We start from the raw sequence: 13,495 nt of genomic DNA on the forward strand, positions 1-13,495 counted from the left end.
AATCGCATGAACTTAGACTAAATGCTATATGAACTCAATGAGATTTTTTCCTGTATAATTCTAAAATCTGTCATGAATGTTGTTGAGTTGCACAAGCTGAAATAAAGGCTGGTGAGAGGATAGACGGCACATGACAGATGAAAGATAAAACTGTGACATAGTTACTTGCTGAGCAGGCTGTTTATTTCTTGAAAACTTTAGAATATATTTATGATATAGTCCCCACAGTATTTTTCTGTTTTATTACAGTGGTCTTCTGCTGTTAAAGTTTTATATTTGAGTCGTGAACTGTACCGATAAAAACATTTTATCTGAAAGGGGAAGTAAATGAATTCCTGTCACGGTGCGCGTCAGATTGCTCATGACGGTAAACCTTTTATTTTGAAAGCGGAAGGAATGCTATTTACTTCCGGTTCTTAGAGAGCAGTTAAGCAATATGAGTTCTGTTTCAAAAAGGCTGTTGATTCTTTATATTTCTCAGTAATTCGGAGTCATTTTAACTCACAGGCTGACTACGCTGGGACCGAAACACGGTACGTTGTCAGTGTTAGCATGTTAGCTTGTTGTGACTTTGGCTGGCTTTGTTTTCTGTGCTTTAACAGGCTGGGAGACGTCAGACCGAACGTTGTCACTCACATGGCAGGTCTGCTTTTGATTATTAAAGCAATCAGACAACTTTAAACAAGACATAGGACAACACAGAAGTAAATCAGTTTCTTAACTGTATTCATTAGATTCTGCATTCTTTTTGTCATTACGGTCGCTCACTGTTACTTTTGGGGAAATCAAAGCATTTATCAACCACTTCTCTCACCTCTAATGGCTTCTTAAGGGATCATTTTAGGTTCCTTTCAAACTTGAGTATTTTACCATCTGATATTAAGCTAAAAAGATTTTATTGCTGTTTTATCATTGCTGGGGTCACGATGAAGCAATTTTAGCTGGTGATTGATTCAGCTCTATTTCATGCCTCCATGGTAGAGTCAGCAAAAATTGATCTATTTATCAACCGATAAAGACAGAAAAGGATTTATGACCAAGCTGAACATTACAGTAAAACCTAAAAATAAAAGCTAAAAGTGAAATGTAGATGAATTAATAATGCTGATGATAATGATAGTAAAACGATTCACGATAATGAGAATAAAAGTAATGATAATAGAGCTCAACCAATAACAAAGAATACAAAGGAGAACAAGGAGCCACCGGTGAACCAGTCCCAAACCAGGCCAAGATCCAGAGGGCCACACGAGGACCAACCGGGGGAAAGAAAAAAAACGTTCTCGTGAGCAGAAGAAAGTCTTCACACGAGAACGTTTTTTTTCTGTCTTTTGAACAATGTTCAATGTTGAAAGAAAATCTGAGAATTGTGTTGTTGAAACATGCAAGCAAATGACATCAGGATCCTGTGTGAGCACGGAGCTGAAATGTACTGGCGTCTGATGCTGCTGTTTGGCTGATTAGCAGCTGCTGAGCCGGAGCTGTCATTCCCACTTCAGCTTCACCATCAGGTCAGATGGCATTTAATGTCATTAAAAGGACATGAACACTGCCAAAATGGTTGACAATGACAAGAAAGTCGGGCTTCTCTGCTAGTTTCAGCCCACCTCTTCAGTACAGTTGCATGAGTCAGAGTTCTGTGTCTGCAGTCAGCCTACCTGGGTCCATCCACCCAGGTTCTAAGAATGGATCAGTTCAAAGCTCAGGACCGTTCAAATCTTTCTCTCTTCATTTAAAGTCAATGTTTTTTATTTCTGTACGTTAACCTATACCAAAGACGCTGTGAGGATGTATTTCATTCTTACAGAACCTCTGTGTCCTTCCTGTCCGTGTTTCCTTACAACTTTCCAAACTAAACAGAGAAATCAGCCACCTGAAATGGACAGAAAGTAATGAAAATCAGTCCAATCAGACCTGAGCTGTCAGAAATTGGAGCTATTTATCTATAACAAATGAACATGTGCTACTCTGATGAGGCTGGAGGAAGAGATCAAGTCTTTGAGGCAGGATGAGTGGCTGAGCGAGGAAACTTCAGGTTTAGCTCTGTGATGCTGTTTGACGTTCTAATCTACAAAAAGTGCATTCTTATTAATTTTTTCATCCTTCCTATTAATTATTATTAATTAAATCTCTGTATATGAGATGCCTGGGTAAAGTTGTATAGAGTCGGATAGATTCAAATAGAGTTGGAGAGATTCGGATAGAGTCAGGTAGATTCAGGTAGAGTCAGAGTCAGGTAGAGTCAGGTAGAGTCAGATTAAGTCAGGTAGAGTCAGATTAAGTCAGGTAGAGTCAGATTAAGTCAGATTAAGTCAGGTAGAGTCAGATTAAGTCAGGTAGAGTCAGATTAAGTCAGGTAGAGTCAGATTAAGTCAGATTAAGTCAGGTAGAGTCAGGTAGAGTCAGGTAGAGTCAGATTAAGTCAGGTAGAGTCAGATTAAGTCAGATAGAGTCAGATTAAGTCAAGTAGAGTCAGATTAAGTCAGATAGAGTCAGATTAAGTCAGATAGTCAGATTAAGTCAGGTAGAGTCGGATTAAGTCAGATAGAGTCAGATTAAGTCAGATAGTCAGATTAAGTCAGGTAGAGTCAGAGAAAGTCAGGTAAAGTCAGATAGAGTCGGGTAGAGTCGGGTAGAGTCAGAGAGTCAGGTAAAGTCAGATAGAGTCGGGTAGAGTCCGATAGTCAGAAAACCTTGCCTCACTGACGAGTTGATAATCATTGTCTTTGTACAGCTTGGTGAGATCTCCAAAGTCAGGGTTAGTTAAGCCTGATGACCTGAAGCTACCCTGCATATGTTGAACCTGCTTCTTAGTACAGGCCCAGTAAGGTCAGACTCCTGTATGTTTGATCAATGCTATGACGAGTCAAAGGTGATGAGCCGGATTAGTTATTTTCATGAACACAGAATGAACAGATGATAAAAATAATTCATGTCAGAGCTAGTTTCTTTTTTAGCTATATCACGTTGTGTACCACCTCCTGTTATGACAGAGAAGAGGACAAAGTTACTATTTGGACTTCAGTAGTTCCATTACTGCTGTAATCTGAGAGTCTCCACTGATCCAGTTTGTGGTTTTCATGGACAGGATCTGGAGGTGTAGTAGTGGGAAAGGATGGCATCTGGTTTGGGAAACTCAGGGTTACGTCTCTGCTTTTGGAGGATGATGCGGTTCTGCCATGGATGGATGGCTTGATACTTCACTTCTGTTGTGCTCTCATTTCTTATTTAACTGTAAATGTGATGCCTCTAATTTTTCAGCTGGTGGTATTGATATCACAACTTTATACATCTACAAAGATGTTCTGAAATTAGGGTCTGCAGCTACCAACACAGAGAATAATACTCAGCGGTATATAAATGATTTTTTTGAATGTAGAGCTCTTATTTTCCAGCCTTGACCAGTGCCCACTACATGTATGTATTACACAGAAAACTCCCATTTTTACTTTGTCCTTTCTAAACTCACATGTAGGTGGTGAGGATGACAGTCCTGAACCTGTCCTTTGCTGCTTGTGGGTTTGTGGGGATCTACCACCTGGGTGCTGTGGGGGCCTTTCTCCGGCACGGGGACAAGCTGCTGGGCTCTCTTAGGGCCTGTGCAGGGGCCTCAGCTGGAGCGCTTGTGGCTGCTGTGATGATCACCGCCCCTGATAAGCTGGAGGTAGGACATGTAGGGGTCAACGAGGTGGTGTTGGGCTTTCAGGTATCTCCATAACTTCATGGACAACGTAGAAATGGAATTTTATTCGTGTTTCGCGATCAAAACTTCTGTCTTATGTGAATAGTGAGTGTGGAATTTAGAACTTTGTCAGCATGTTGTAAGATATTCAACATTTTAACTTTCCAGCAGGAAAACTGTGTTGTGCAGGTTGCTTTCCCCTTTAGTAGGAAAATGGTGCTGAGAGATTGTTGACCATTGTTCAAAGCAGTAGTTAAATGCTTGAGTTTTTAATGGAAGTGTTTGGATGAGGACGGTGTGGTGATGTTTCCTTCTTCCAGCACTGTAAAGAATTCACCCACAGCTTCGCTGAGAGTGTGAGACGGCAGAGGTTTGGAGCCGTCACCCCAGGATACAACTTCATGCTCACTCTGAGGTGATCACATCAGACCAAACATCTTAGTTTTACCATAACTCAGTAGATTAGAACATTATATGAAGCAAAATGAACACATGCTGGGAACTTATCCCAAGAACTGCAGGAGAGACTAAATATCAGTTCACATTTAGTTTGAACATTGATTTTTTTCTCTAAGATTGTTGTCACCCTCAAGATGAATGGTTTTTTTTGTGTTGCACCATCATTAGACCAGAGGTGGGATCTGTGCAATGCTCTGATGATGATACCAAACAACAGATACACTGTTTAAGGCAGCTAGTCATTGAACGTTCTCCTTTCTGTCACGGCCATGTCAGAGGACGCTTCCTGTGGTTGGAGAAATCAGCTTCCTCTGTTTCACAAGGGTCGGATTATTGGGCTGCATCAAGCAGACAAAACAACAAAGGAGACTGCTGAAACTGCCAAAGTTGGATTGAAAGCTATCAACACATCAATGAAACCTAAAGGAATAGAACAGAAAACACTTAATTCGTACCCCATGAGGGAAAGTCAAATTGTCCAGCAGCTGAAGAATGTACCGATGAGACAAAAAAAGAATTGCTATATAATGAAATGAATAGGAGTCAGCTATCATCTTTAAGGAAGAAATGTGGTCAGAAGGAAGTCTTTGATGATCACTTAAAAGAAGAAAATCAACGCAGGTTTGGAGCTGATCAGCCTTCTTCATCTAAAGGCACCTCATGGCTTTCTCTGGGGCCTCACTTGTGGATCTGATGGCCCTCTTCTTGCTGCTCTTTGACTCTGCAGGGTGAGCGTCCTTTAAGTCTTCTGTAGCCGACCTCTGTTACTGCTGTCAGAGGCTTTGTTGAGGAGACCTGTTGTTTCTGCCTCTGCCCGGGTTTTCTCACCAGCTTTGATGTTGTTTGCTGGCGCTGATGGTCGAGACCTGACTCTGAGCAACTTCCTTAAGCTGCTGGTCGTGGCGCCAGTGATGGTGGTCATCCACGAGAGCCTTTGGGCAGCTGCTGATTTTCTAATGAGGCTCTTCCAGTGCAAAGAGGCCAGGAGGGTGTCAACCTCTTCCCCCAGGCATGGACGTTTGCCGGGCTTGGAAGGGCATCGTTGACGGCTTTCACAAGGAACCAGACATGATGGCAGTCTGCCAATGAGACCTTATTCTGCAGAGCGCCGCGCTCCCTGCTGCTCACTCACTTCTCCTCCACGCCAGCTCGGACCTCCTCCTGCAGTAGATGGTGTGAGCCTTGTCAACCACGGCAAAACTGACTTTACTACCAAGGGCTATAGACCAAAGGCTGAGTGATGCTGTTATATACCGTGTCCTCGACATTTGTCTACCTCTTTGAACACCAGAGGACACCGAGCTGCGAGTCTCTGACTGCTGTGCCCACTCACATGTGGAAGCAGCTCTCATCTAATGTGTGTGTTTCTGTTGTAGCTTGTGTCTCTGAGACTCTCTGAGACAAATGTTGATCACTGCTGGCAGATGGCTAAAAATGATTGTTTCATTTACTCCAGAAAAACAAAAGTATTATCAGTTAGAACTACAGGAAATAACAGGTTTCAGAATGACGTGGTAATAGAATGATTCAAAGGTGCCGAGTGCATTCATAAAGCATCTCTGTTGTCTGATAAGCGGCGCTGTGTTAGTATGTAAGTTAGAGTTAGGGTTGCATACATTCAACAGCTTGAGTGGTAATTACATGTTGCTGTACAAAGTATTGTGTTTGTAAAACCATATGGGGATATCATTAATAAAACCCTAACAAATGAGCATCTGTGTGTGGCTACTCTGCAGGGAGGGGATAGATGAGATTCTGCCCAGAGATGCTCACAGTCTGGCCTGTGATCGCCTTCATATCTCAATAACACACTCCAAAAGTGGCAAAAATCACATTGTGTCCAGGTTTAACTCCAGGGATGAGCTCATAAAGGTAAGCGGCATCTCTCTCGCTCTGTTTTTACTGCTTTGACCCTAAAATGGAATGAATAAAGTCTTGTTTAATGAATGTCTTCATAACCCTCTGGTCCTGTGACCTCTTCAGGCTCTGCTAGCCAGCAGCTTTGTGCCCGTCTATGCTGGACTAAAACCGCTGGAGTTTAGAGGAGAGGTAATTTGCTTTTTCTGTGGTCTGTCTAAATAATGAGGCTTATCTGAAAAACACAGATTAATTATTTCAATTCAGTTCAATGAAAATGTATTAATCCCCAAAGGGAAATTGTATTTCTGCTGTATTAATTATTTTTAAAGATATGCTGTTGTTCTAGACAGATAACCGAATAAAATATAAATCAGCAGAGAGGAAGGTTTGGTACAAATCTTAAGAGGTCGCCTTCTATGGGTTGGGGTGTTGTTTTTGCTTAGCGACAACTCAGCTGATGATGTCACACACAGCGTCAGCAGGTAACTCAGGTGAACTCTCAGCAGACAACATGGACAGAAACTCACAGCCAGCAGTTCAACATCTGGGCTGCAGAGACGCTCCTTCTCAGTGACACGTCCAGGATTCCACCATCTGTTGTTAACCAGCTCTGTGATCCTCCTCCTTTACTGTCAGCGCTCTGTCTGCAGTCTCTGTCTGCCTGGATAGTCTTAAAGCTGAGCAGAGAGCTGTTAGAGTTGTTCCTGCAGCCAGGTCCAGGATTACACCATCTGTTGTTAACCAGCTCTGCATTCCTCCTCCTTTACTGTTAGCGCTCTGTATGCAGTCTCTGTCTGCCTGGATAGTCTTAAAGCTGAGCAGAGAGCTGTTAGAGTTGTTCCTGCAGCCAGGTCCAGGATTACACCATCTGTTGTTAACCAGCTCTGCATTCCTCCTCCTTTACTGTTACTGCTCTGTCTGCAGTCTCTGTCTGTCCGGATAGTCTTAAAGCTGAGCAGAGAGCTGTTAGAGTTGTTCCTGCAGCCAGGTCCAGGATTCCACCATCTGTTGTTAACCAGCTCTGTGATCCTCCTCCTTTACTGTTAGCGCTCTGTCTGCAGTCTCTGTCTGCCCGGACAGTCATAAAGCTGAGCAGAGAGCTGTTAGAGTTGTTCCTGCAGCCAGGTCCAGGATTCCACCATCTGTTGTTAACCAGCTCTGTGATCCTCCTCCTTTACTGTTAGCGCTCTGTCTGCAGTCTCTGTCTGCTCGGATAGTTTTAAAGCTGAGCAAAGAGCTGTTAGAGTTGTTCCTGTAGCCAGGTCCAGGATTCCACCATCAGTTGTTAACCGGCTCTGTAATCCTCCTCCCTTACTGTTACCACTCTGTCTGCAGTCTCTGTCTGCCCGGATTTTTATTTATTAACCTTTATTTATACAGGTAAAATGTCATTGAGACCCAGGGTCTCATTTGCAAGAGAGACCTGTTTTAGGTAGGCAGCAGCAAAACACAAAGTTACAGATTAACTGAACGTACAAGAGACAAAAACAGGAACATATGATAATTAATAATAATAAACCCCCACTGACTGTCTCACCAGCCTTCCTACAAGTAATTTGAAGTCCTCCAGTGAAATAAAACTGGACAGCTTCAGCTTCTGTTGGAGCCTGTTCCATGTTACAGGCGCAGCATAGGAGAACGCCTTTTTGCCAAGTTCAGTACGGACTGAGGGGATGGCAAATGTGATGAAATCCAGGGACCGGAGGCTATGATCAGACTGTTTCCATGTCAAGTATGTGGACAAATATGAGGGGAGTAGTCCAATGATGGATTTGTAGATAAATAGATACCAGTGGGTGGTTCTGCGCATGGAAAGTGAAGACCAGTCAGTGAGAGAGTACAAAGTGCAGTGATGTGTTTACAACCAGTTATGAATCTCAAAGATCCGTGATATGCAACATCCAGTAGATGTAGGGAGTGAGCAGAGGCTTTCATATAAACAACATCACCATAATCCAGGAGTGGCAAGAAAGTGGCTGCAACAATATGTTTTCTTGCATTAAAAGAAAAACAGGCTCTATTTCCAAAGAAAAACCCCAGTTTTAATTGAAGTTTCTTCAGTAATTGGTCAATATGGCATTTAAAAGAAAGGCTATCGTCCAATGTAATGCCAAGGTATTTATAAGTGGCCACAGACTCAATATGGGTACCCTGAGCAGACATAATACAGGGTAAAACAGCAGGCACCTTCTTTTTATTTGAAAAGAACATAGACTTAGTTTTACCTGCATTTAGAACTAGCCTGAGATGAGACAATTGTGCCTGAATGGTGTCAAAAGCAGACTGCAGTTCTTTGAACACCTGGGCGACAGAAGATGCGCAACAATAGACAACAGTATCATCAGCATAAAGATGCACAGATGCATTTATGTTTTGGCCTACCCCATTCACATAAATAACAAAAAGAGTGGGTCCTAAGACGGAACCTTGCGGCACACCATTTAAAGTGTTTAGGAACCCGGAGCTAAGACCATCGGACTGCACACACTGCTTGCGGCCGGAAAGGTAGTTGGAGAACCAGCCAACAGCATGGTCTGACATTCCAATGGTAGACAGTCGCTGATATAAAATACTCTGATCGACTGTATCAAATGCCTTTGAAAGATCAATAAAAAGGGCAGTGCAGTATTTCTTGGCATCCATGGCTTCCACATTATCATTTATCACCTTAACGGCAGCAGTTGCTGTACTATGCCGCTTCCTAAAACCTGACTGAAAGGGAGATAAAATATTGTTCAGGCTCAGGTAGTCCTTGACCTGGTCATTCACCAGCCTTTCAAGAACTTTTGCTAAAATCGAGAGCTTGGAGATGGGTCTATAATTATTCAATAAAGTGGGGTCACCCCCTTTCAGGTGTGGGAGGACATGAGCAGTTTTCCACACATCTGGAATGACGTTGCTCTGGATAGAAAGATTAAAAATGTGAGATACAGGCTGTGCGGCCAAACGTAAAAAGTAAGGGGGAAGATTATCAGGGCCTGCTGATTTTCGAGGGTCTAGGTCTTTTAAGGCTGTAAGAACCTCTTTAACAGAGAAGGGGGTGAAAGAGAAATTTTGGATAGTCTTAAAGCTGAGCAGAGAAGTGTTAGTTGTTCCTGCAGCCAGGTCTCTTCCTGATATTCCTGCTGTGTCCTTATCAGTGGTCCAAGCCTTTCCATTTTATGATCTCACATGAAACATAAACATTTCCCATGATGATCAAGGGAAGAAATGGTTTAAACTTCCTCCTCCTTGTTTCTGCTCTGCATCCAGACGTCTCCTCTCCTACTCATCTTAATTTGGGGTCGTATTCCAGGATTTGGAAAGCTCAGTTCGCTGCTCTAACAGCTGTACAACGTTCCTGTTGCCATGGTTACACATCAGGGTTGCACAGGGATGAAGGAAATTGCCAGAGTTACCAGCAGTTTTCACAGAAAAAATATCAAGATGATGCAAAGAAAGGAATAGTTTGTCCAGAGCTGCTGTGGCAGGCTGCTGCCTGTAGGGCGGCGCCATTCTGGGATGAAGATATCTTTACCATATCATTCTGTCACTGTCAGTAATTTGCTGTGTTATCTGCTGAGGATGTGAAATTTGCCTTTATATGTCTCATATGTTAAGTCTAAAACTTTACTTATAGGTGATTGCATGACCCTGAAGACATTAAACTCTCTGGCTTTGTTTCATTAGAGGTGGATCGATGGAGGCTTCACCGACAGCCTGCCTGTACTGCCTGTGGGACGAACCATTACTGTGTCTCCCTTTGCTGGACTCCAAGATGTGTGTCCTGTCCACAGGGGGCGCTTCAACACCCAGCTCAAACTTGCCAACATGAACATAATGGTGAGTAGTTCATCTTCAAATCGGTCGGTAAGGTGAAGTGTGACCTGCTTTGTAAGGCTGCTTGGTGTTCACAGATGGGGGTTCAGTGGCCCCTGGGCTGGTCAGACCTTGCATGGGGTCTGACGATGGGGTTTGACATAAAGAACTGCATTATTAGAGTAAAGTTGTTTTCCAGTGAACTGGAAACTTAGTGTGATATTATGAATCTGAATTCACTTGCTCAGATTCTTTTTATCCAATTATTTCGATTATATCCAATGATCTCTTTACGCACAAAACCCGTAGAGTGGGGTAAGTCGTGCCAGTTTTTACTTCAGGTGCCCTTAAAGCAAGGGGATAACGGTATTGCCTCCAACTGAAATATCTCCATATAGTTTAGGATGTTGTGCATCCCTGGGAACAATTACTTTGGATCTTAAACACACTGTTTGAGAAATGCAGCTTTTGAAAAAAAAGTGATTTTGTGAGGAAACAACATGTGCGTGTGAGAGAGAGAGAGACCATTTGAACCCGTCTCTCTTTCAAAGAAGCAGAGTGAGCGATAACCCTTTCATTGAAATCTTCCGTTTTCCTGACTAGTTCCTGGCCCATTGCATTGCACAGGAACGTCTTGATTGTCTTCAGTGTAGAGAAACACCTCTCAGCTTCAGCCGTTGTCATGGTAATAAGAATGCTCAAGAGAGCTACAGTCTCTGAAAATGTCTCCTGGAGCTTGTACCTCTGCAGAACCTGGTACAGCGCCAGTGCAGCACAGCGGTCCCTGAACTCTGGATTCTCATAGATCAGAGATAATTCTGCCTGGAGCTTTGCCTTGCTAAGCATGGGATATGCCCTCCAATGCAGAGCCTCAACAGGAAAAGCACTGCAGTGCTGCTCAAACATCTCTGCCTGCAGCAGCGAGGCACTCAAGGTGGTCGCTGAAGGAGAACCTTTCTTTGGTGTGCAGATCTCCTCAGACAGCCTCTGCTTATCCTCTTCTCCCAAGGCTCTCCTTGGTCTTGTGGTTCCTGTTGGTACTTCCTGCTGCTGTTGATTTAATTTATTATTATTATCATATTTTGAAAAGCATTTCTATTATTTTGTATGTTCATGAATGGACAAAATATTAGGAACACCGGTTAATATAATTCTCAGTAATACATCGCCATCACCCACTGTGACCTCAGTAATAAACATAAAGTAGAATTATCACTTTTTTAATGTTAACAAAAATGTTAAGAAAAACTGAAAATGTAGAATTACAGCAGAGCTTTTGTATTGGATTGAGTTAGACTGCACATCTGTACCTGCATTCAAAAGGACTGAACAATATCGTTTTTTCTTGCCTTATGGCCTGCACACTGCTTGTAAAGCTCTGGAGGGCAGCTTGATGAAGACTGCATCAGTGTTCTTCTGCAGCTGGTAGCCTTCGTGCATTTAGTCAAGTATGCTGGTGCGTTTAGGGGACCGGGTAAAAAAACTGGCAATACCACCCAGGTATACGCTTGGATGACGACCAAATCAGGAGACTTGACCTCCTCCGTGAAATGTCCCCTGATGACCGCTGGCATGCTTTCCAGGAGCTCGTTTTCTTTCAGTGGTTACTCCGTACACTCTACCGTAGCGCGTGGCCAGCTATCGTCACGTTACGTATCCCAGAACCCATAGAGATTGTATTGTAATGCCAGGAATTAAAAAAAACTGACTTTACATTATATTTATATAGCGCCAGATTACAACAATTGTCATCTCAAGGCACTTAAGTAATATAGTCCAATTCAAGCCAATTGTAATTCAATTCATTGTAATCATAATCCAATTAATTCACATAGAGCCAATTAAAAAATAATATCCTAGCTAAGGAAACCAACAGATTGCACCGAAACTTGTCTTCAGTCCAATCTCCCGTCCTGAGCCTGAGGGACTGTGGAAAGGAACGACTCCCTTTAACAGGAAGAAACCTCTGGCAGAACCAGAACCAGGAAGAAACATCTGGCAGAACCAGGAAGGGTGGCCATCCGCCTCGACCAGCTGGGGTTCCGATCCGGTCTGATTATCTCTGGAAGCTTTCTCTTACATTTGAGGGATGTAAGGTCACACATTCGTATGCATCTTCTCCATCTGAGGAAGGTGGTGTGTCAGGTGCATTCTTCATGCTGTGGTTTATCTGCACGATACCAGACAGTTAGTAGTCGATACAAATACCAGTGAAATTCCACGATAAGAAACAAACAAAACAATAAATGAATGAATATAAAAATAATCTAATCATTTCTATTAGCTTATATATGAAGAAAAAAAGTCTTATGAAATTGTTGTTTTACATGCATCTCATCATAGGATGCTGTCAGTAGAGAAAATGTGTCATATTTGTGTAGGAGAGACTGTCTGGAATCAGGCAACATCAGAACCATGATAGTGGGATATTCTGCTTAGTGCCTGTCGCACATGTGCACTGTAGCTTTAGCTTACCGGCGCACAGGTGGTCTGCGCACGCCTTTTGAGCACAACTTTAGTCTTTGCAATGTAAGTAGACACATTATTTGATCTAGTTCAAAACCGGATAACTCGCGCTGTCAAGAGAAAAAAGGAATACTTTCGGAAAGGGAACGTTCTGCTACGTTCTGTCCATTTTTACTAAAAGGTGCAGAAAGGTGGAACTTTGTGAAATTTAGTGAAAAAGCAACTGAATCCACTTTCTGGCTGATTAGAATTCAAACACTAATCGTGTTATTGCCTTTAATATTTACATTTGTTATTTGTTTCCTCAGTTTTCGGTGGAGAACATCAAACGTTTGAACCAGGCTCTGTTCCCTCCGTCCTCCAGAACCATGAACTCTTTATGCGAAGAAGGTTTCACCGACGCTGTGAGGTTCCTGAAGAGAGAGGCCTTGATGAGCTGATGAAGCACATCGACTGACTTTGACATGTTTTTCTGCATTTATTGTGTTTTGCTATTCTTTTTTCCTAAATGGAACAGCATCAGAACACAATGAAGGTCCTTTCATGGAAGGCATCTCATTTCCTGTCCCTTAAAACGGTGGAACAGTGAATGGTATCCATGTTGGGAGTCATGAGCAGCTCCTCCTCACTGCTGCTTCACTGAGGAGAGGTTAACACGGCTCAGCTCTGCAGCAACATCATCGGGTCAGTGAGTTCATAGAGTAAAAATGAAGTGTTTTATTCCCGCATAAAATCAAAACCATCCTCAGACTCTTAGAGGGAGCATCGCTGTCTCTGCCCATTACCGATAAACCTGTAACGTGACTTTGAAAAGGGCAAAATAAAGTCGGTTTATGCCACACCTGAGGATGTGATTGGGTGGTTCTGTCCAATTTAAGGTCTACTATGTTATCAGATTGATGCTCCTAAAAAAACCAAGGGAAATTCCTTCTACTGGAGACCATGTCACCAAGCTGAAAGTTGAGTGACAGCTTCACCATCGTTGCTGTTACATGTACAGCCACACACAGGAATGTGTTGCCATGGTGACGAGGCCATCAAAAATGTACCATAAAGCAAAGTGGAAACCGCTGAGAACTGCGGCCCACGGCACTCCAGGACACTTTCAATGTGCATCTCAACCTCTTTTTGTTTCTGCTGTGACATGAGTAAAAGGACCATGACCTGAATCCTTTAAGATTATTTGCAGAAATGTCCAAAAATGTGCCTCCATTATCAAGGTCATGATAA

General features: G+C 42.8%; 1 protein-coding gene across 1 annotated transcript; it reads left to right on the top strand.

Moving 5' to 3' along the window:
- Positions 1-415: 415 nt before the first annotated feature.
- pnpla4 (patatin-like phospholipase domain containing 4) lies at positions 416-13,104 on the top strand. The gene is made up of 7 exons (XM_072379312.1): positions 416-533; positions 3,476-3,664; positions 4,003-4,097; positions 5,878-6,013; positions 6,125-6,190; positions 9,671-9,823; positions 12,574-13,104. Exons 2-7 carry the CDS (start codon positions 3,485-3,487, stop codon positions 12,703-12,705), a joined length of 762 nt encoding a protein of 253 aa, XP_072235413.1. The 5' UTR covers positions 416-533; positions 3,476-3,484; the 3' UTR covers positions 12,706-13,104.
- Positions 13,105-13,495: the final 391 nt, after the last annotated feature.

Source organism: Leuresthes tenuis, unplaced genomic scaffold, assembly GCF_036924035.1.
Source record: "Leuresthes tenuis unplaced genomic scaffold, fLeuTen1.0.hap1 SCAF_1, whole genome shotgun sequence".
Lineage (NCBI taxonomy): Eukaryota > Metazoa > Chordata > Actinopteri > Atheriniformes > Atherinopsidae > Leuresthes > Leuresthes tenuis.